General features: G+C 37.5%; 1 protein-coding gene across 2 annotated transcripts in view; it reads right to left on the reverse strand.

Moving 5' to 3' along the window:
* Positions 1-651: 651 nt before the first annotated feature.
* Positions 652-23,978, reverse strand: part of Cops2 (COP9 signalosome subunit 2) — a 28,646-nt gene continuing 5,319 nt past the window's right edge. Inside the window, exons 2-13 of one of the 2 annotated variants that reach the window (XM_034495023.2) lie at positions 19,700-19,813; positions 18,280-18,357; positions 14,658-14,783; positions 12,410-12,499; positions 12,218-12,295; positions 10,258-10,432; positions 9,661-9,839; positions 9,515-9,567; positions 6,736-6,833; positions 5,310-5,392; positions 4,032-4,090; positions 652-2,572 (exon numbers count right to left, since the gene is read on the reverse strand). In XM_034495023.2, coding sequence (XP_034350914.1) covers positions 2,428-2,572; positions 4,032-4,090; positions 5,310-5,392; positions 6,736-6,833; positions 9,515-9,567; positions 9,661-9,839; positions 10,258-10,432; positions 12,218-12,295; positions 12,410-12,499; positions 14,658-14,783; positions 18,280-18,357; positions 19,700-19,813 — 1,278 coding nt within the window. In that variant the 3' untranslated portion in view covers positions 652-2,427. Of the gene's footprint in view, positions 2,573-4,031; positions 4,091-5,309; positions 5,393-6,735; positions 6,834-9,514; positions 9,568-9,660; positions 9,840-10,257; positions 10,433-12,217; positions 12,296-12,409; positions 12,521-14,657; positions 14,784-18,279; positions 18,358-19,699; positions 19,814-23,978 lie in introns of both variants that reach the window. The other variant, XM_034495022.2, reaches the window with a different exon arrangement.

A 23,978-nucleotide genomic window follows, 5' to 3' on the forward strand; every position in this document is an offset into this window, starting at 1 on the left:
GCTAATTTAAGAGCAAAACAAAACCAGACACCAGCTCTTGCATTCTCATAGTGCTGCAGACACCTCAGACTACTGTAGATACAGCAGGGTAGACACTTCAGACCACCATGGATACCCCAGACTGCTGCATATACCTTAGTGTAGATACCTCAGACTGGTGTAGAATAGTTCAACCATGTTTAGGAATGAAACAGAAATGAGATGAACACAAAACAGTGAGATTTTAACTGTTCATGAAATCTGCATGGAAATATCCTTAAGAAGAGACAGAAACCTTGACTTGAGTTAGACTGTTAGCCATGTTGTGAGACTAACATGGGAAATAGGGCCTGTCACAGCTTCATTACACAGTGGCCTAGCTTCCCACAGGGTACCAAGCACACTGCCTTCTAAGACAGCGCTGAGGGAAGTGAAGACAGCACAGAGCCAGCACTTTAGGAGCGAGAAGGGACACACTGCTGAGACCCTTTGAGTTCTGATCGTCACATGCACACACCTGATACAGGCACAGAAACTTGTCATTTTTATTTGGGTAACAAAGGGTCTCCAAATTGTATTGGAAAAATAAATCCTAATTAATATCACTCCTGTAAAAAACGTGAACACACTTTTCACAAATGATTTATGTAGAATAGAAGAAAATACACATACTTTTATAATATCTTAAACTTTTTATTCCCTACCATTGACATTTTGTCTTTCGTCTTCTTTCAGTTTTCTACAATTTTCAATGTATATCTGTATTTAATACTGCTTTATTCTGCTAGACATTAACTGACTGCTTTCCTAAATCTAAGGATTATATAGTTTTAGTATAAATATATATCACATATTTTCGTAAAATTTTGACAAAACCAAATAAGCATGCCTTGTTTTAAGTCCATGCTCTTTCTACTGTTTATAAAATCTGATTTAATGATCAAAATTCTTGGTTGCCACTCTTCAGTCACACAGTATTCCTTCTGCACTGCCACTCAACTGTTTACATAATAATGAGCAATAGAAAAACCAAGGACATTTATGTTAATCTTAGTTCCTTCTTTTGACACTATATGATGTGAACTTAAAAAAAAAAAAGAAAAAGAAATACATCCAAAACTCAATACATTCAAATGAGCTGAGTTCTGTCACCATCGAAGGCCATAGTTCATTCCTAACTATACTGCCACTGCACAAAATACTTTAAAATTATTTTGGGATTGCTTTCAAAGCCAGATGCATACTTTCTACATTATCTAAATTTAGTTTTTTTTTTTTTTTGAAACTGGTATTTGGGGGCCAAATTAGGGTAAAGACAGACAAGCTTGTTAATACTCTTTTCAAGTAAGGTATGTATAAACATAAAGTTAGTAGCGCGTCCCCTAAATTAACTTTGACTAATTCTCAGAGAGCAAACCCGAGAGGCTTTGGGCAATGGTTTGTTGCTGGCATTAGAAAACAACCTTTCAGCATGGTCACTATGCAGGTAACATTCACTTCGCTGTCTATGTTCTGGCATATTTGTTTAAAGTGACATTCTGAGAGTTAATACGTACTCTTTTAAAAAGAAAATTATCATTCTTTTTTTTTTTTTTTTTTTTTTTTTTTTTTAAAGAATTGTAATCCTTTAAAGTATCACTGTCAAAACAAGCACTATGTAAGGGCTCTGTCAGAAAGTAGTTCTTACTTTATCAATAAACACTAATTTTAAAAACCTGGAAGCAAATAACTAGCTTCAACTATTTGCTCTCAGGCTTTTAAATCTTAACTAAAGACAAAATAACCTGAAAAATTTAAGATACTAAAAACAAAAGAGCAACCCCAAATGTAATAAAAACACATCAAGAACCAAGCTACAATTTCTGAGCTGCACTGTTTATTTCGCTGCTTGAGCCCTAAGGTGACAGTGTGCCACTGAGAGTACGGGTCGTCTAACCTTTACTAGCTGCAAGTACAGAAATAGACGGACACAGTTTTGGAGAATTGACATTTTGCAAAATGCAGCAAACATTTTCATTTATACATGAGAAAAGGAAGTGTTCAAAAGGGTATGAATTTCAAGTTATTGCAGGTTATTTGTGAGAATTTCTGCAGGTACAACATGTTTAAATTTAACCAACAGTAGCGTGTCAGTGTATTTAAAATCATGACAAAAATCTTCTCTCTGGTCATGTTGCCCATGACAAATTACTATGGTGTTGTATGTTTAGGGCAAGATGTCATCACAGCATAAATCCCATGGTGTTTTGGTTTTCTTCTGGAGATTAAAGCTGTTTTTCTTGGGATAAATGCAGCAGCAAAACACAAACCAGTTGATCAAAAAAGCACTTCTGCCATAACTCCAATCACTTTCAGGACACACCAACCCACAGGAGTTTGCCTTTCCAGTCCTCAAGGATCACATCTCTGCACTGTTGCCTGAAGCTTGTCTGCAAAGCTTGTTCTCCGTTAAGCCAGTTTACTGACCACAGCCTGGTTCAGAGAATTTAGTTGGTTGGTCCATTTATCTAGTGCAGTATATCGGGCACCACCCCTCTTCTGATGATCCAGTTCAAGGAGCTGGTTGACTTGATCAATTCGGCCATGAATTGTGCTGGAACCAAATAAGAAAGCAAGGTCTCCTAAGCACATTCACAGAACATATCACCAACACACACACACACACACACACACACACACACACACACACACACACACACACACCCCGCACAGCCAAACAAAACACCAACATAAAACAAAACACAAACTTGCTTTGCCTACTTGTAACAAGTGAATTTAGTGTTAGCTGTAACATTTATTGTCTTGTTCTATTTTTAGGATACTGATCTCAGCTCAGCTGCCACTTTCCAACTGACACCTACATCACGAAAGGTAATGACACCAGCCACACTTTCAAAGCAAATTGCTACTAATAACATCAAAACTGTTTTGTGACAGATGGTGCTTACACCTTATAGGCTGGACATGGGGGTACTCATCTCTAACTCCATCACTTGAGAGGCAGAGGTGGACAGCCTGGGCTACAGAGTAAATCCCAGGCCAGTCAGAGCTACACAGTGAGACCGTATCTTAGAAAGAAAAGAAAAGAAAAGAAAAAAAAAAAAAGAAGGAAGGAAGGGAGGAAGGAAGGAAGAAAATGCAGAGACAGACTATTCAGAAAATTAACAAACAGATGTGTGTATGCCCAGCACATATCTGAAGGTAAGAGAACAACTTCTGGGAGCTGGTTCCTTCTTCAGGTTCTCAGGCTTAGGCAGAAAGTGCTTTAACTTGCTAAGCCATGTTGCAGGCCCAGTTAGTTGTACATAAGCTATACAAAGAATGAGAAACCTGTCTGAAAAATGACTTAGAATCTTTCCAGAGATCATGTGTTTAGTATGTTCATTCATTTACAAAAGAATCACTGTCTTCTATTAGAAGAATCACAGCCACAAGTGGTCCTTATGATAAGTCCACAATTGAGCTACTCTGCCATCCTTGCCATCAATGTCCAGACTTTATGATTACTGTGGTGTCAGAAAGAGAGTGGTCCCCACAGGCTCCTACATTGAATACTTAGTCCCCAGTTGGAGGAATTGTTTGGGAAGGATTAGGAAGCGTGTCACAGGGGTGGGTTTAAGGTTTCAAAAGACTAGAGCCAATGTGTCTCCCTCTGCCTCCTACTTGCCAATCAAAATGTGAACTCTCAGCTTTGTCTTTTCTCCACCATCAAGGACTCTTTACTCTCTGAAACCATAGCCTAATTAAATGCTTTTTTTCTAAGTTGCCTTAGTCTTGGTGTTTTATCACACCAACAGAATAAGACAGTAGCCAACATCTTACAATTTTAAAAAGTTGCCAAGGGAGCTGGAAAGAGCGGCTAGTGTATAAGAGCACTTTGCTGCTCTTCCAGAGGACCTGAGTTTAGTCCTCATACTGATTTTAGTGGCTCAGAACCATATGTAACTCCAACTCTAGGGGATCTAATACCTTTTTCTAGCCTCCACAGTAATCTGCACTTATATACATATATGAGACATACAGTAATTTAAAAAAAGCTGCAAAGTACTTACTTATCCAGTATGCACTGCACCAGCAAGCTTTCCACATCAGCTACATCTATGTTTAGCTCCTAGGACAAAATATTTCATTATATAATTCTACTAATCAACATTTAAAAAGACTTCATGATTTTATATAATTATTTGGCTTTAATGTATATCACTGAATGGAAACATTAATAAAGGAGACTTCATTTATTCCTCCTCTTTACTACAATGGCAATTTAACTCAGGGCTCCATACACTTGGCAAGTGCCTTCTTACAGAGCTACAACCCCATCTATGAAGAGAATTTTTTTCTGATGATCCTGGGCACTGGATCTTGTGCATGTACTATACCACTGAGCTATATCCCTTGTCATGTTTAAGATAGGGTTTCAGTAAGTTGGTGAGGCTGGCTTAAATTTACTCTGTAGCCAAGGTGGGCCTTGAACTTCTAATCTTCCCACCTTAGACTCTTGAACAGCTGAGATTAGACGTATGCCCCCAAACTGAACAGTAGTGGCGCACGCCTTTAATCCCAGCACTTGGGAGGCAGAGGCAGATGGATTTCTGAGTACGAGGCCAGCCTGGTCTACAGAGTGAGTTCCAGGACAGCCAGGGCTATACCGAGAAACCCTGTCTTAAAAAACAAACAAAAACAAAACAAAACAAAACAAAAAAAACCCCAAAAAGATGTATGCTCCCAGGCTTGGCTGAAGATTGAAACAGACCTATTGCCACAGGAGACTATCTGTAGGGCAGCACTCTGCACCATATGGTGCCCTCAGCCCTCTTCTGGCCTTGGGCATACTTCTACTCCACTTGCAGGGCTTGGGACTGGACTTTTATTAATGCTTCATTCTCTTCTGCCTAAGAATAAAGAATCTTAGAAACTGAGTGATTTGTAATTTCTCTCTTATACATCAAAGTTCTTTTCTGTTAAAGCAATTTACATTAAATAACAATAAAAATTTCTTATTAAATTTAAAGCCTTGGCTTGGCATGGTGGCTCAAACCTGTAACTTTGGATTTGGAAGGCAGAGGGGCAAGAAAATTAGGAGTTCAAGGTCATCCTCAGCTATACAGAGTTACAGGGTACAAATGTATGTGTAGCCACCCACACTCTACATCTATATTAAGTTATCCTGGGCTATGTGAAACTATGTCTCAAAAATCCACAGTGAAATTCAAAACTGTATTCTACTTAAAAAAAAAAAAAGATAACATGTCCAAGTTAGTCACATTAAAAAAAATACAGGCATGCTGCAATTGTAGGTACAAATCATAAACACTAAAATTCACAAATACCTTAGAAATAAAAGGAATATGTATTCTTGTGTAAGGCTTAATTAACTTTATGAGGACTTGTGTTCTGATGTTTCGTAAAAGCTCTGAAAGACAAAAAGGAAGAACATTGTAACTGTAAAGGTCTTTATGAATCATGTAAGCACAGCCATGTTAATTAACTACACGATTTACCTTCTCAGACCATTTTGCTTTGTATAGAACGGGATGTTTAGATTTAAAAAATCTGAGTGTGATGAAAGCATGGTCTGAGGCGCTCTCTCCCAGTTTCTCGGTCCCTGATTATGTTTATGTTGCAAATCTCCTAAAATATTTTTCTGTCTTCTTGACATCCTATTGTGCATTATTTCCTTAAGCTTTAACCCATTTGAGAAGTTCTGACTCACACTAGCTGAGTTACTTGTCCTAGGGCTCTTATACTCTAGTGCATTTCACCTTACACTTTCATTAACTCTCCAAGACGACCTTTACAATGCAGCCCCAGTTGTCCTGGAACTCAGAGATGTACCTGCCTGGGTCTAAGTTCCTAGTGATGGCATTACAGGCACACATCACTATGCCTGGCCATATATGATTCCTCACACACACCAATCTTTAAAACAAAAATACTAGACTAGCGTTCATAGATTAATACTTTTATATTTTTCTGCGTTTACAAAGTAGAATACTACTTCAGGCTCATAAAAAGTATTTTTAAAAATACCTATTGAATGAAATTAAAAAAAAAAAGCAAATAGGGAACAAGAGAGCATTACTTCTGACATATTCTTCAAATATTTCTGATGCATTCAGCATTTAAATATTTAGTAGATTGCTCTCAATAGTCATTTAAGTGCTCTTAATAATCCACCCCCCCCCCTTCTTCTTCCCCAAACAAAAGTTTTCTGTGTGTAGTCCTGGCTATTCTGGAACTCCTTCTGTAGATGAAATCCCCCTGCCTCTGTCTCCTGAGTGCTGGGATGAAAGGCATGAGCCACCACTGTCCAGCCTTCAATAGTTCTTAATAGCTGGGAACACAGGAGCCGTCAGAGCAATGTCTGTGGCAATTCAGCAGAACTTACTAAGCGTTACTTACTCTGAGAAAACTTCCCAATGTTACCTCACATTTTGAGGGAAACTACACCATCCATGGGCCCAAAATATTTTCATAGCTTTTTGACAAACCTTAAAGTCAGGTTTGAATCTAAGCATCAGTAACCAAATTACAGCAATATTTATATTAGAATAAAAAGGCAAAGGAAAACAAATGCTCTGCACAGACCTGATGTTCATATGAAGTCTGCTAATGACTTAAAGTCCCCTATGCCATGGTGGCATTTAGAAATGCTTCTGTCCTTCGCTACAGCAACTTATCCTATGTAACGCCATGAAGAAGCATGTACTTAACAACATCAAAAAAGGAACAGAACTCAGCCAGCCAACAACATACCTTCAATGTGTTCTCTTATGAATGGATCATCCATGATGTTGCTGTGATTTGTTTTCAGAATCTTTTCAAATTCAGTGATGTCATTATTCTGATAGGCACTAACATGGGTAAAAAAAAAAAGATAAATGTTGCCCCATGTGAAGTAATGTATCAAACATAATCCAGAGTCTACCTCTCAATCTTTAATAAGCAACAACCATAGCTTTATCATTTCTATTAAAAAAGTCAAAATTAAATATACATAATACACACATAACCTTTCCCAAAAATCCATTTCTAGCATCAAATAAATAACCCCCAAAACCTACTGCTTTTTTGTTTTCTAAAGGAAAGAGTAATGAATCTGTTTGGGGGAAGGGATGTTATACAGATATATTAGTAATTTAATAGAATCTCAAATCTTAGTCATGTTCAAAGTTGACAGTAAAATGTTTTATTAGTTAATGTTTTCAAATTAAACTGTGCATTTCTGATCCCTAATTGCTCTTAAAGAAAGAAACCAGGTCTCATGCACAGTATTCAACAAAGGAGCTTGGTCTTAGCTTTCAAATAAGAAAGCATATCCTTTTTGAAGAACCAGAAAATAGAGCTTCCTAATTTTTATCTTCTAGAAAGCTACCAGCAACTGCAAAAACTTTTCAAAAGGATTGGTTCTCAAATCTTTCTAGCCTTAAAATCGCATCAACCTTTACAGCAGAAACACGAGTGACAGAAATGCCAAGTGATCACATACAGAGGACACAGTGATGGAGCCCCATGTTGCAGAAGGCCAAAGGCTGATTATGTCTATAATTCTCCTTAGGGATCTGGCACCTACTCTGGAGACAACCATGTAAGGCACTATGGGATTGCTGAAGGTGCTGAGAAGGAAGAGGCCAACCTTCTGGATATGGCACCACTGTGTGCTTTATATGTAAGGCATATCATCAACCATTCTGCACGCCCTCTGCTGTGCTTCCATCTGTTGGGCCGCAATGTAACTTCATGTTAGGGGCAGGTGATTCAAGTGCTTCAACAGCAAATATTTTCCTCTAGTCTGCTGGCAACTGACTAGGAAGATAAAATTAGGAAGTATTACTTTCTTACCTACCCCAATGCACTGTAATGAACAACAGGAGGCTATCTTCAAGTAGTGAAAACATTGCATGCATATTTTATTTTACATTTGAATACACCTATATTTTAACTATAGGAAAGTTTTCCATTAAGTAGATTTTATTTTTATGCCTTGCTTGGGAAAACGTGCATCATTACAATAAATTTTTGAGTTCCACTATAAATCCTTTACTGGGTTAATAAGATGTAATAAATACAGAATAATTATTACCTTGTAAAGGTGTGACGAAGCAGTTCTTTAATGTGTTTTATTGTACTTAACCAATTTATAACATTTAACTTCTAATTAAAACTTTCATTATTTCCAACATTAATTTCTAATCAAAAACTTCATATTTCCTTAGTTATAATTGCTGTTTAGCAAGCCAATGCTATAAACAAAATATTTTAAATGTTAATTTGTAGTCAAATCAACTCACGATAATGTAATAAATGTAGGTGAATTAAACCTCTTGAAAAATGATTGGAGAAATGCCCTTTTACAATTAAAATCAACCTGATTCAACAAACACTTAAATAATTTAAAACACAAGCAATGGGAGAATACTGATTAATGTAGCAGTGCAAAGTATTTATAGCAAAACTTCTCCCATAAACTTGATTTTTATTTAGGGCTGAAATTGAGGGTTTTCTTTGAGGCAAGGTCTTACTGTGTGTGTAGTCAGACTAGCTGTGCAGACCAACTCACTGTGAAGACCAGACTAGCCCTGAACTCAGAAATCCTCCACTTCCGCCTCCCGAGTGCTGGGATTAAAGGTGTACACTACCAGGCCTCCCCCTAAGTTTCTTGTTTTAATGTCATTTTTATCTTGTCATGGAGAAAGTATGCTTTTTATGCCTCTCATTACTGAAAATTCTTTTTAAAAAATTTTTCTTTCTTTCTTTCTTTCTTTCTTTCTTTCTTTCTTTCTTTCTTTCTTTCTTTCTTTCTTTTCTTTCTTTTCTTTCTTTCTTTGATGTATATGAGTTGCACTGTCGCTGTCTTCAGACACACCAGAAGAGGGCATCAGATCCCATCACAGATGGTTGTGAGCCACCATGCGGTTGCTGGGAATTGAACTAAGGACCTCTGCAGGAGCAGTCAGTGCTCTTAACCTCTTAGCCATCTCTCTAGCCCACTGAAAATTCTTGATTTATCTTGGGCCAATTCATAATTTATTTTAGACATAAGGTAGGCAGCGCTATTAATATTGAGAAACAAAGTTTTGAGACAAAGACAACTAAAAATGGTGTATATGTCACACACAGACACAGAGCTAATAAAACAAACAAAAGATAAGTAAATAAATAAATAACAAAGAAAACCAAGCTGGGCTTGATGGTTTAGGCTTGAAAGAGGCCAAGGCAGTAGAATTAGAAGTTCAAGGCCAACCTTGGCAAATGATTCACTCTCGTACAGTGGAAAAGAGGGGAAAAAACTAAAACAAAACAAAACAAAAAAACCAGTATAAAATAAAACATCAAACCAGATGACATTTTATATAGTTTGTGACTAACAGAAACAGCATAATGGCTCCAAAAGATAAGCTGACACAAACTTTTGTGCCTTTCAGACAAACATACAAAAGAACAGATGCTGACGTCAACTATTCTCTGCTGTTGTCTGTCCCTCCCCTCTCTGAGTTGCTTTAAAAGGTTTGCCTTAGGGAAACATTTATCTTACCTTACTAAATTTGTCATTGCTAGAATTTCTGGATCATTTTTATACGGCTTGGCCTAACAGAAAAACAAAATAAAAACAAATTATGTGTGCATACTAAAGAAGCACCTCTTGTCCAGACAGCTAATAAGAGAAGAGAGCAGACAGACCTCTTGCGAGTCAAACGGATTTATTCCTGATTTCATTAGCATATTTGCTAAGACCAAATATTTTAAACAAGTGGTTCGTCTTGGGCTTCCTGATTCATCATAATTCTTGAAAGCTTCAAAAAAATCAGTATGTGCCTTTTCAAATTCACCTTCTCTCAAGTGCATCTTACCACCACATTCTGTAAACAACAAAACAGAAGATTAATTTATGAAGACCAAATGAAAGCTACTGAGTTGGCTTTTAACTGTATGTCCTGCATGGTAGTAGCCCAGTTTAGCCCCAAGGTTTAACTGTATTTTCCACATGGCAACTCCAGGGTATATCAAATGTCACTGCAATTCTTTACAGCTTCTACTGAATAAGAAGTAATCCTTTATGTCATTACAACTCAGGAGAGGTACACTGATCATGTGATTTTCCTAATTGGTATCTTTATTACTGTGGCCTTACTACAAAACCATGCTAATTTCTAACAGACCCCTTTATGACTTTCATACTTTACCATTTGTCAGTTTTAAACCAGAAACAACCTTAGAGCACTCAGTCTCATGCAATGACTCCTGATTTTCCCTCCTACCCTTTCCATCCAAACTTGCCTCTAATGACACCCATGATCAGTGGGTGAGGGATGGCAGACTTGATGTGAAGTGATTGCTCATAGAGTGCTTTAAGCTTCTTGTTGTTCTTCTGTGCTGTGTACATCTGAATTTCCAAAGCATAGATTTCTAATAACTGGGTACCTTTTTTCAGGTCATCTTCTCCATCATCAGTCTAGGAAAACAAATATTTTAGTCAAGACAAAATGCAGGGATCAACTGAAGGATTTTCATTAGCGTTAGTTAACTTGGGAACCTTGTATCTGTGTGAAAATGCATTATAGATATTACTGCATCATGGCTAATTGTAGAGTGACCAAAGGAACATGGATAGGGGAAAGAGGGCCAAAAGTTTTTGTGTGTATAAAATACTCTTTTAAAGAAAACGACATTCATTAAGAAAACTTTTGTGTATATTGTATAGGAGTTTGCTTGTGCGTTCCTGTGTATAGGCTGGGAACACTGGTTGCCTCATCTCTTGAAGCAGGGTCTCTCAGGGAACCTGAAGCTCACCAATTATTCAGTTAGGCTGGCGGCAACCAAACATCCTTTGCCTCCACCCACAGCACTGGGGTTCCAGGCATGCACGGCCATGCTGACTGTTACCAGTGGGTGGTACCATGTGGATCTAAACTTGTACCCACGTAACAAAAGTGTTTCTACTTACTGAACCATCTCCCCAGACCCATGGAGTAAAAATTTGATGTTGGAAGACCCTTGCTGTCAAGCCTTCCATCTTCCACATGGTCAAGGAGAGAAGTGATTCCTACAAGTTGTCCTCTGACCCCAACATGTATGTTGTGGCATGTACATGTGTGTATACCCTGTCCCCACTTAAATGTAATTTAAAAACCAATGCAATTTTATATTTTCAGCTAGGAAGTACATGAATGATCTTCCTTCACAACTGTTTTAGATCTATCTATTCAATGGAAACCCACTTCCTGAATGCACCCCGGGATATAAAATACACTACATTTTCTCATCTCAGCCTTCCTTATGTATGTCAGGAAAATTACATGGCAATCCAGAAAATGCTTTCCACATGTGAGTCTTAGATAGTGTATGGCCTATATGTATAGCCATATAGCTATAAATATTATTAAACAAAAAATATACACACTAAACCAAATTTATTATTCATAAAGTCTTTGACCTTAAACTGTAGTTAGTTATCCACTAATAAATCATAACCAGCTTACCATGCATCTGTCTCAATATAATGTCTCTCATATTAGAATATGCAACACTTAACATAGCTACATTAAATTGCAGACATAGATACTATCACTCCAGATCTTATCTGAAAATAATGCTACAAATAATATACAGAGAGATATGTCATATATTAGAATATAAAATGTCTTTGTTATTTACATTTATAAAACTATTCCCCATATTCTCAAAGCAAGTAAGTAAGCTTACTCTGCATTGCATATTACTAGACAGTACAAATTTACTACATATTATAAGGGGCTTACTTGCTCACTATACCTCATCCATAAAGGGTAAGAACTGAAACCAGCCTTTAGACCAGTGGTTCTCAATTTGTGGGTCACAACTCCCTAGGGGTCAAACAACTTTTTCATAGGAGTTGCTATCAAATATTCTGCATATCAAATATTTACATTACAATGCATAACAGTAGCAAAATTACAGTTATAAAGTAGCAATAAAAATAATTTTATGGTTGGGGTCACTACAACATGAGGAACTATATTAAAGAGTCACAGTGTTAGGAGAGCCACGGATCTAACAAATGACTCAGAAAGTCAGCCTAACCTCTAAGCAAAGCCTCATTATATAGAAAAGGCTGGATTTGAACTCATAATCATGATCCTTTAAAAACTTATTTCTTCATATTTTATTTTTGGGATAGATGTTTGCACACAAACATTCCTAAATAAGTTGAATACTATTATTTCATGTTTATATTAAGGAAAAAGTAAGGGAATGTTACCTGACAAGACTGATGTAACTGGCGTAAAATTTTTTGAAGCTTTCCATATTCTTCTCGTTCTAAATATAATTTTCCAAGCTGTAAAAAAATTAATTAAGATGAAAAGCCTTTAGGAGGAGGTACATTTACTTGGGGCACATCACTCCAGGCACCCACCCATTCTTCAAAAGAAGGAACAAACGCAATTGTTACCTTTGTGTTTGTCTTAAACCACAGTCTATCATTCTTAGCATCTTTCAAAGCTTCCAGTGTTGTTTCATAAAATTCCTGCAGTAAATCCATCTGACATAAAAAATCAGAATTCTATAATTGTAAACAGCAAATTTGTACCTGTTAATAAAGTTAATTTGAACAAACTAAAAGTGCATCTTTGAACTTTAATACATGTAAGATACACTACTTGTTTCTTACCAATGTCTTCTGCAGTCCAAAACATTAAGAAATCACATTTATAAGTGCTAAGATATTTTTGCTTGTATTGTAGAACCAAGAAATATATCTTCTCATGTAAACTATATGGTCATAAATTCTAATGCCAGAATGGTCAGCTCTGTCCTTCCCAACATAACCACTCATTTTATATCAACAGAATGCTATGCTGGACCTTTAGTAAATATACACATATTTTATTTGCTTAGTCCTTACAATCTTCTATGGAGGAAACACTAATCAACTGAGAGGGGAAGAGAGAGGGAACGGGAGAAGGAGAATACACAACAGCTCCCTTCCTAGAAAAATGGCTTTGCCTTCTGTTGTGAGACAAGGTCTTACTCTGTAGGTCAGGCTGGCTTGGAACTCTTTATGGCTGTCTAGCTTGCCATCACATCCCATGCATGTCTTAAGATAGTCCTATTTTTTTTCTAGTGTAATTTTTGTTGTTGGTTTAATCATTAATTAGTGACATTGTTTTACACCATCTTAAGTTTCTCTGCTCACCCTCCTCTATTTGTAGCTTTGTTTCTGGTATCTGGATCCTGAACTCTCTATGTACCATACAGGATAGAAGACCAGGAGAGTCTGAGACTCTCAGGGAAGGCTGCTTATGTACTCAGGATTCCTGATGGGATAGAGTTAGAGTGCTACCACACAACATCTGCTTCTTCTTTCATAAATTTCAGATAACACACAGAAGAATACAACCTTTATGTTTTAAAATTATTCAATTCTTGTCCCCTAACATTTTTGGAATAACATTTATAAACACAGTACCAAAATGTTTTTATGATACTTGTTTGCAAGCAACAGAAAATATTTCCCACTTAATTTAGTGTTATTTATTTAGATACAGTCTCACGCAGTCCAGGCTCGCCTCAAACTCACCTTGTTCCCAAGGATGGCACATGCCACCAGCCAGGCTGGCCTCAGACTCATTACAGAGCAGGAGAATTGCTCTAGAACAATTGCCATTAAGTGACAAGGCTCCCAGAACAGATGAGCTTATGTGTGTGTGTGTGTGTGAGTATGTTTTGTGTGTATGTGTGTGTGTGTGTGTGTGCATGTTGGGGGCGAGGAGGGTGATGAGGTTGATTCTGAGAACACCAGTCAAGAACACAAAAACAGATACTAAATGATATAAAGAACATCCTGTGTTCAAATCCCAGATGGTAACAAAGCTCAAAAAAAAAAAAAAAAAAAAATTAAATAAAAATGATCTCATTAACAAAAAAATGAATGAAACCCATAAAATCATCATCACCTTTGTTAGCCACCACATTCTAGAAGAACCAATCCCCTTACCTCTTTCCCTTTATCAGCTATTAGCATGCATCCTTGATAGAAGCATTTATAGAGCATCTACTGAGACTGGCACAGCACAAGTTCTCAAGGACTTTAATCAAATATCACAACTTGTGACTCATGTTCACATTTAACACTCCAATGAGTGAAATGAAGTCTGGTGTGTGTGTGCGTGCGAGTACAATTTTAATAGGAATGCTTATTTAGCATGCTCAGTGTCCTAAGTTCATATGCAGACACAATTTCATCAAAAAACAGAGCTATAACAGGAGGCACATGGAATCTGAACTAAATAAAAATTTTTGCCCAAGTTATTCACAGGAAATATTTAAGAATTTCAAGATACTATTTAAAGAGATTAGCTTAGATTTACTACCTTTAAATAATAATTAGTACCAGAATCAATAAAATAGAACAAAATTACTTTTGAAGCACATTAGTAATTAGCAAATCAGCCTTTCTTTAAAATAAAATGAAGACTTAGCAGGCATGATGGCACTTATCTGGGAGGCAAAAAGGGGAGGTCCAGGAGGCCAGTGGTACCCTTGATCACACAGCTAGTTAAGAGTCCAGCTTGGGCTACAGGGGACCATCCCAAAAAGAAAATCAACCATCACATCAACAACACCCCAGACCCACAGAACCATTACTGTTGTACAAAGTAACACATTGACAGCATCAAGAGGAAAAACTCAAGTCTAACCTGTTTAGAAGTGGAGATATAATCAAGGATAGAATTAATGGACTTTTCAGAATAGTTCCTGGTGACTGCACTCCGAATATAGGTCAATAGTTGTTTATATCTGTTCATCATTTCTGGAAAGTTTGTCTATGAGGAAAGAAAAATTCATGATTGGAGACATGTGAGTGTTCACAGGAGTATGATCCAGCACATTGTATGCCCACCAAACTGGACCTGCCACAATTCCTGATATGCTCTTGGAAAGGAGGAATAATACTAGAGACATGTTACCTTACATACAAGATGACACAAATGTCAAGATTCAGCCTAATAAACAGATGTACCAAGTTTCAAATATTACTCTTTACTGCACAGCACACATGATTGGAAAACTAAGATACCTACCAAAGAAGCAGATTTTAATTTTCAAGTGTGTCTAATAGCTACACAGATATCACTATTTCATCCCAAAATAAAGATTTACCCTGAAATAAAGATTCATCCTAACTTTCTAACAAGAGTTATATGTCCCATTTCTCTCTTGACGTGGCTAGCTTTTCATGAGGTCAAACAATATCTTCAAGTCTCAGAACTCACATCATGTAACAAAATCATCCTAGGGATCTGGGGAGGATCTAAGAGTAGAAATTGTACTCAGAATATAATTTATAAAAACAACAACAAAAACCCAAAACAAAACCTATTTTCAACTAAAACAAAGAAAATCATCCCATACAGGGCCCTACTCCATAGTAGACAGTTACTGTAGCCACTACAACATTATGCTGTATGACTGTTTATACACTGTCTTATAGTTATTCCAGGAAACAGGAAAGGTCTGGAGAAGCAAAGGGACACTAGTAAAATGTCCAGCAGTTAGGTATTTGGGGAGTGTGTCATGTAAGTCAATTTTGGAGTGTAACTCTATAATCTGGTCTACTCTCTACAATTTCTTATTGCTATTAATCTCTTTGAGTTATTTCTTTCAAGGAAATGATACATTGGCCGGTATAAATACTTTCTTCTGGTTATTAGGGTAATGAATTAGGGAATGATAGATAGTCATAGGTACCTGTTTTTTTTTTTTTTTTAAATTATGAAGTTTCATGAAGATATAAATAACAAGGAATAGTCTCTAAACAAACTCCTAAACCTGCACTTAGAGATGGTGAAATAAGATTGTCTCAAGTTTGATTTTACACTTTGGTACTAAAGCAGGATTTTACAAAAAGGTACTTCTGAACTCCATCTTACCCTATCTAACTTTAAGCTCACTGTTGCAGTCTGCAATGTCCTCCACAGGCTTGTGTTGTGTACCTGGCTGGAGAGCTGTTTGAGAAGGCTGTGGAAGCGTCAGGAGGTAGAGGCTGGCCGGAGGATGTGAATCCTTGGGTGACAGCCTTAAGGTTATAGCTCAGTTTCACTTCCTGTTGATACTCCACTTCCCAAGTACACACAGACATGACCAGCAGCCTCCTAATCCTGCTCCTGTAACTTCCTCACCATGTTAGACTGTAAGCCAAAATAGGCCCTTTCTGCCTTAAGATGCTTTTGTCAAGGTAATTTATCACAGAAATGAGACTACCCCTCCACCCCAATTATTTGTGAGGGTATATAAAATTTACACCAGGGCATGAATGTGGAAACCAGAGGACAGTTAGTGGGAGCTGATTCTCTCTTTCCACCACAGGGGTTCCAGGGATTGAATTCAGGTCGTCAGACTTGGTGGCAAACACTTTTCTTTTTTTTTTTTCCTTTTCCTTTTTCTTTTTCTTTTTCTTTTCCTTCCCTTCCCCTTCCTTCCTTCCTTCCTTCCTTCCTTCCTTCCTTCCTTCCTTCCTTCCTTCTTTCAGAAAAATATTTATTTTATGTGAAGAAGGCATCAAATCCAATTACAGATGGTTGTGAGCCACCATGTGGTTCCTGGGAATTGAACTCATGACCTCTGGAAGAGCAGTCAGTGTTTTTAACCCCTGAGCCATCTCTCCAGCCCTAAGCACCTTTCTTTACCTGCTTATCTTGATGGCTCTGAGACACTTGTTTTAAAAAGTTATGTTGGCTAGACATGGTGGTGCACGCTTTTAATCCTAGCACTAGGGAAAGAGGCAGGTAGATCTCTTGTCAGTTTGAGGCCTGCATAGAAAGTCCTGGGACTAAACTAAAGTGAGACCCTGTCTCACCTTCCTCCCCCAATAAATATATACGTGAATAAATACAGACAGGGACCTTAAAAATTATGTTAACTGTAATTTAAGATTGAGAGAAGATTAAGTTTGTTCTCACACAAAGCAAGTGAAACAGACCCTTCTAACTGTACTGCCAAACACAGCACAGCTACATAGGTTCTACTGTAGATCCAACTAGAAAATGAGAGGCGTAGACACAGCTGGGAGCACTCTTGTAGTCTCCTATTTACAGATGTGACAGAAGCACATGGCAAACCAGGAAGACTGTACTATACAATACAGATAGTCGTTCTCATCTCTCCCAGGTCTGTTCAAGGTAAAATAGAAAAATCAAGTCTTAAGGGCAGTCCACTATTTAAATGGACTAAAACCAAAACAACTGTTAATATGTGAAGATAATAAGTTTTAAAGGAATCATATTTTCCTGCAAATCCTATCATCTTAAGAGTTGACATTTAGCTGGGCAGTGGTGGCGTACACCATTAATCCCAGCACTTGGGAGGCAGAGGCAGGCAGATTTCTGAGTTTGAGGCCTGGTCTACAGAGTGAGTCGCAGGACAGCCAGGGCTACACAGAGAAACCCTGTCTTGAAAAACCAAAAATAAATAAATAAAAGAGTTGACATTTAGCACTTAATGCTACTACTATTTTAATAATTCAAATCTCTGCCCCTTAGTCACCTGCTGCTTCATCTATATTTCTCAAATTTTTAATTTAAATATAGGAAACATTGGTGTAATATCATCATAAAAATAAACAAAAACCTGTTGCATAAGAGTTTTTATGCAACAAAAGTAGTCCTTGAGAAGTAGAACCAGGAAGAGTCAATGAAACACAGATGTAGCAGACAAGGACAGATCCAAGACCAGCTAACAGGTCACTGCAAATGTAGGTGGGGGATGATGCTAACCAGTAACAGAGGAGCAGAGGGAGAACTCTCCACCAGGCATCTTCTGAAGGTACTCAAGCCTTTTTGATTTGATTGATTGATTATTGGTGGGACAGAGTCAATAGAGGTGTCAGGTACAATGCTGAAGTACTTGGCCCCAGTCTCGGTAATAAATAGAATTTGTAAACTCCAAAATAGAACTTTCAAAGTAAGGTTTTCAAAAAGCCACTCTACAAATAAGGCACCTGGACTGTATGCAGTAACACAGAAACATCCCTAAGGATGTTCTTCATACAGAAAACATTTGTTTTAAAAAAAAAAAAATTCTATGTCAAATTAAAAAACTAGCATTGGAGAGAAGGGACACAGGAGTTGGAGGGAGGAGAGTGAAGATATGATGTAACTATTTTAATTAGAATTTTAAAAATTAAAAAGAGATCAGTATTACTGTAGTCATAATTTTGCAGTCACAGGTGGACAGAGGTCAGTATAGTGACTTTATAGAGAAGAAGACATTTGGGGCTCTGCAGTAGGAGACTTGCATGGTAAGTCTCAGAATAAATCTTACCAACTTGAAGTTAATCTTGATCATCTGTTTTAGCGCTTTGAATCCCCATTCTCCCTTCTCACCTTCGAGCTCCAAGACCTAAAACAGAAAAGATTTTTAGTCTTGATATCAATTTTTCACTATTTTTCAATGACACCCAATGTCTAAGACTTGAATTAAATTTATCAGCTATTCATGAAAATTATTTTCTCCCAAGTTTCACTAATTGTCAGTGTAATTTTAAAAAGGATTTAAAAGAGACTTCTTGGGATCCTTGGGTAAGTATACTGACTCTTAAGCTGCCACATAAGAGGACTGACTTGGTAACGCATGTCCAGAAAAGACTCCCCTGAATCATCTTTAGTAAGAACCACCAACTGTTCAGAAATCAGGAAATCAATTGATCTGTTCCCAGAAGCAACAAGATTATAGCAATCATACTACTGACCACAAGGATGTTTCTCCAGTGTGGTTTTTAGGATAAGGGCCCTACTTCACAGACAACTTGATTAGAAAAGACAATAGGAAACTTTTTGAAATATATGCTTATTACCCATAATGCAATCCTTTGACAGAGCTATCATAAATATCACGCACACATTTTTAAAATAAACCCCTTTGCATTTACTGTACCTGTTATGGTTTGGATATAAAATACCTGCCTCGTGTGTCTGACATTTGGTCCGTCACTGATGGTGTTGTCCTGGGAGGTTGTGGAGCCCTCTGAGGGTAGAGCCTAGCCACAGGGAGTCAACCACTGGAGTTTAAGTCTGGGGAGCTACAACCTAGTTCCACACTTGAGGGTCCAGTCTCTCTCCCTGCTACTTGGTTATATTAGTTAACTTTTTCTATTGCTGTGATAAGACATCATGACTAAGGTAACTTATAAAAGAAGCTGTTTAATTTAGGCGTACAGTTTCAGAAGATTAGGGTCCATGATAGTCAGGGCATGGGACCAGGGACAGTTGAAAGCTCATTTGGTCCTCTAGCAGGAGGCAGAGAGAAGAGGCAGAGAGAAGAGAAAGAGAGAGACACAGAGAGAGGCACAGATAACATGGCATAGGTTTTGAAACCTCAAAAGTCCACCCCAGTGACACACCTCTTCCATCAAGGCCACACCACTTAATCCTGCTGAAGAGTTCCACCAACTGGGGAGCAAGCATCCAAACATATGAGCCCATGAGGCTACTCTCATTCAACTACTACACTAGTCCACCGACATGCGAAGAATCCTAGTACCATGCTCTGGTCAGTATGGCTTCCCTGCTAGGGAAGGACTATTGCATCCTCAACAGTGAACTGAAGAAAATATTTATACTCTTGTTTTTGGTCAGATTATTTGGTTGTAGCAATGAGAAAAGTAATGTGTACAGTATTATTAAAAAGCAAAAAAACAAAACTTCAAGACATAAAATCAGTTGGAAATAGATTTTGGAAGCACCTTTTGGAAGCTGCTTAGTGCTGCTTTTGGGTCATCTTCTTTCAGTGCTTTGGAATTATAGTACTGATTTTCCAAATCCACATTGGGCTCAGAGTTACTGTCTTCAGAGTACTCCTGTGTATCAGAAGAGAGAAAATAAATGAGAAAAAGAAATTCACACACAGCACTGTAATAAGTCAACGCTGTTAGGATAAAACTTACTCTATTTTTGTATAAAATAAAACAACCATCAACATTGATCATATTTTAAAATTGGAGAAGCCTTGCAGTGGTAGTACACACCTTTAATCCCAGCACTTGAGGCAGAGGCAGGTGGGTCATTAACTTTGAGGCCAGCCTGGTCTACAAAGTAAGTTTCAGGACAGCCAGGATTATACAGAGAAATCATGTCTTGGGGAAAACAAAATAAACAAACTAAAACAGAGAAGGAATAAAGTATCCAGTAAGATAAAAATGATTTTTCTATATCAAACCTAACACTTACAAAGTAAGTTTCAGGACAGCCAGGATTATACAGAAAAATCATGTCTTGGGGAAAACAAAATAAACAAACTAAAACAGAGAAGGAATAAAGTATCCAGTAAGATAAAAATGATTTTTCTATATCAAACCTAGCACTCCAGAGGCTGGGAAGTGGGGTGAGGGTAGACTGTTGTACAAGCATGAAGAGCTAACCTAAGTTCAAGCTATCAGCATAAATGTGTTCAAGTCCTGTGACCCTATTATCACATGGGGGAATGAAGTGGGCAGACAGAGGACTGTTGGGTTTGTGATGACCAGCTTAGGCCAGGTTCAGTGAGGGGAGGAGGCACCATCATCTCACTTCTATACATGTCCACTTACACACATGCATATGTTACACACAGAAACACTAAGCAAGTAAATGAACATAATCCAACAACTTTCACTCTGTGAAATCAATGTGTGTTATAATCCTCATTAATAGACTGAAATCTTAGAAACTATTTAATCTTTGCTTATACTGCTTCTGAGAGTACTTGTTTTTTTATCCAAACTTTTCCTTCTGTTATTCCATTTTTCAGTAAGAACTGAATTTACATGGTGGAAAACTCCTCAAACTCTACAGTGCCATCTTAGCTTATGTATTTGGATGTTACAAAGCCATCTGGACTGGTGAGGTGGCCCGGCAGGTGTGTGTGCAGGTCGGAGCACAGTTTGCCAGAGTCTTTCCTTCCTCCATATGTGAGTCCAGGACTGACACAGGTTGTCAGGCTCTGTGACAAGTGCCCTAAACCACTGAGCCATCTCACTGGTTCAAAAAGTAATATTTTAGATTCACAAGATAAAGATAATTTTTTCCTCACCTACAAGTCATTACAGAGGGATACCTTTCTATCAAAAAAAAAAAAAAAGGTGAGGAAAGGAAATAAACACAAAGACATGAAGATTAGAGTGTTTTAAATTCAAATACAGCTTATTTCTTTAAAAAATACACAGGGAATATTGTAAAGGCAGAGGAGTGAAGAGAGTTTCATGGAGCACAGCATTTAGTAAGCTCAGAATTATGTCAAGATGGCTTTCTTAGTGCAATGAACCTTTTGTAGAGCGAGAACACAAACGGGCCTTGCTCTCACATCTTTGTGTGTGTGTGTGTGTGTGTGTGTGTGTGTGTGTGTGTGTGTGTTTTGGGGTTTTTTGAGGCTGGCCTCAAACTCAGAAATCCACCTGCCTCTGCCTCCCAAGTGCTGGGATTAAAGGCGTGCGCCACCACCGCATGGCTTGCTCTCACATCTTAACAATACATGAAATTCAACTAGGCTTAACACTTGAACTCCACTGGCAATGAACACTTCATTTAGGGATAAGATCAGACTAGGTAAAAAAAACATTTCATAATGAATTATTTTCTTAACTCTTGTCACTTATAACAAAAATACTAAAGGTAAAAAAAAAAACTACTAGAGAATAAACAAACAACTGTCTGTCACAGTGACTGAGTTGGGTTGTAACAGTAACAAAGCTGGGTTCGAAAGATAAGTGGGCCCATTTTCTAGAACTGGTGAGGTAAGAAGCACTGTGCAGGCAAGAGGAGCACACAGCACAAGACAACACAAGCATCATGTGCAGCTGGGCCATCCTAGCTCTTTACTCCTCAGCCACATACTCCTCTAACAAGTTAAAAAAGTTTACCTTCCCATAAGTTTCCTGGTCTCTTTTTAACCCTGAAGTTCTGACCTCATGTCGAAATGCACGAAATATCTATTATTTAATACATTTAATAAAAAATGACCTCCCATTGCTCACTAAATAAGTTGAAAGTAGTAAAAATCTGACTCCTGCCCACATCCAGCATCTCCTATGAAACTGTTCCCTCATTCACAATGCTTGCAGCCACTCTGGCCTTTGCTCAAACTACTTCCCACCATCCACTCTACTCTGCGTTTCTCATCTGGTCATCTAAGCTATGGCTTCTTAAAGTGTGGGTTATGATCCAATGTAGCCATGGAGGTGGGGGGCATGTGTGCACGAAATACAGGAATGAATGGATGGGACCCGGATGTGAAGGCGGATTCCACAAAAAAAAAAAAAAAAAAAAAAAAAAAAAAGACAATAATAAAAATTATCTGAATACACAATGACCAAAATCAATAAGAAACCAAATATGTTTCTGGTAGCACTAGCCAGATTACACTGTGGAACATCACTACAAACCTGGGTTGTGAATATAAAAACAGGCACTTTGCACTGCATGTCAATGAACAATGAATGCCTCAAACACCTTGTCATAGATTTGACTGTTATGAATTACAGCGTATGTTTCATATATAGGGTCTTCTGCTCTTAAAGGTTTATTTACGGAGAAGAGAGGCTTTAGAATTATTCTATAGTGCAAGGTATCAAATTATTATACCTTTGGATTATATTGTTAGGACTTCTGATTTTAAAAACTGCTGTTTGAGTCATTAACTTGTAGTAAAAAATTCATTAAATGGGTTTTGACTTGGTTATTAGGACAGAATTCCCACTATTTTTCAAAACAGACCTAAACATACTGTATCATTTTTGTATGTACTCATAAGAAGCAGTGATCTCAGCATTGATGGTCAGAGATCAAACTATCAATCAATTGTGGAAACTACTGAAGATTCTCTAATCTACATCCAACCCTCAAAACTCATCTTGCTGTACCAGAAAATTACCTTTTGGCAACCCAAACCTTCCAACGGCAGCCCTGAGTCTGGAAATGAATGAAAAAGAACTCTGATTGCCACATCATAAAGTGTAAAATGTTGGACTTTCATTCAATGTTTGTTTATTTTTGTTTTTTAGCCCAACACATGGAAAAACAAAACACAAAAACTAGGCTAGGATTCAAGAAGGGAAAGGCTGAGAGGCACAGCCCATGGCAGAACTAAATCATGGACTTTCAAGCAGTGAAGGAATGGAAAATGTGTTACAGGCTGAAGAGATTAGCATCAGTTATCTTACTTATACCACTAAGACAATTATGACATGGCTGAAAACGAGATCTTTATATTTTCTTTCATACTGCAAATGAGCTCTCTTAGTCACAAAATTACCCACCTGCTACTCCTGAGACAAAGAGGCTTGAGCTCAAGTAGTAAAATGTGGAAGAAAAGAGTAACAACAAAGAAAGAAGTGTGGTTAAACAGAAGATGTGAAGTGAAGAAGATGTGAAGTAAATAAAAAAGACCAGTCATGAGTACCAGGGTTAACTACAACAATTACTAATGACTTAGTAAGACAAAGTAACAATCAGGATAGAGAATTAGATGTATTAAGGTAATGCTAAACTGAACTTGTTTCTGTCAACTGAGCAGCAATTTGTAAAAGTTTCAAATTTTCAATCAATATATGCATATATCCTAAATATAAGTTTTAAAAACATGTAAAATAAAGTTACTTGAATATTATAAAAAGGCTTTACAAATCTTAAGGTTCAGTGACAGCTCCAACTTCCTGATGAAGTGTCTCCAAAGCAGTCTATGATGACCTATATCTACACTGTCTGGATCTATTCTCCCCCCACCCCGCCAATTTGCCTATAATTTTGAACTGTTGCTTTAATACAAATCATATTTTTATCTTGGCCATATTGGAGGGAGACTGAACTCAGGCTTTATGCATTTTAGACAAATGTTTCAACACCAGTAATTTTTGTCCAGCTCTTTATTTTTTGAGAAAAAGTAAGTCTCATTAAGTTGCCTAAGTTGGGTGTGAGCTTGCAATCCTGCCTGTGTCTTAGCTTGTAGTTAGTGCCTGAGCCGCTAGCAGCAGCAACTCATACTCTGGTTAG

This window comes from Arvicanthis niloticus, chromosome 2 (genome assembly GCF_011762505.2).
Source record: "Arvicanthis niloticus isolate mArvNil1 chromosome 2, mArvNil1.pat.X, whole genome shotgun sequence".
In the NCBI taxonomy this organism is placed as follows: Eukaryota; Metazoa; Chordata; class Mammalia; order Rodentia; family Muridae; genus Arvicanthis; species Arvicanthis niloticus.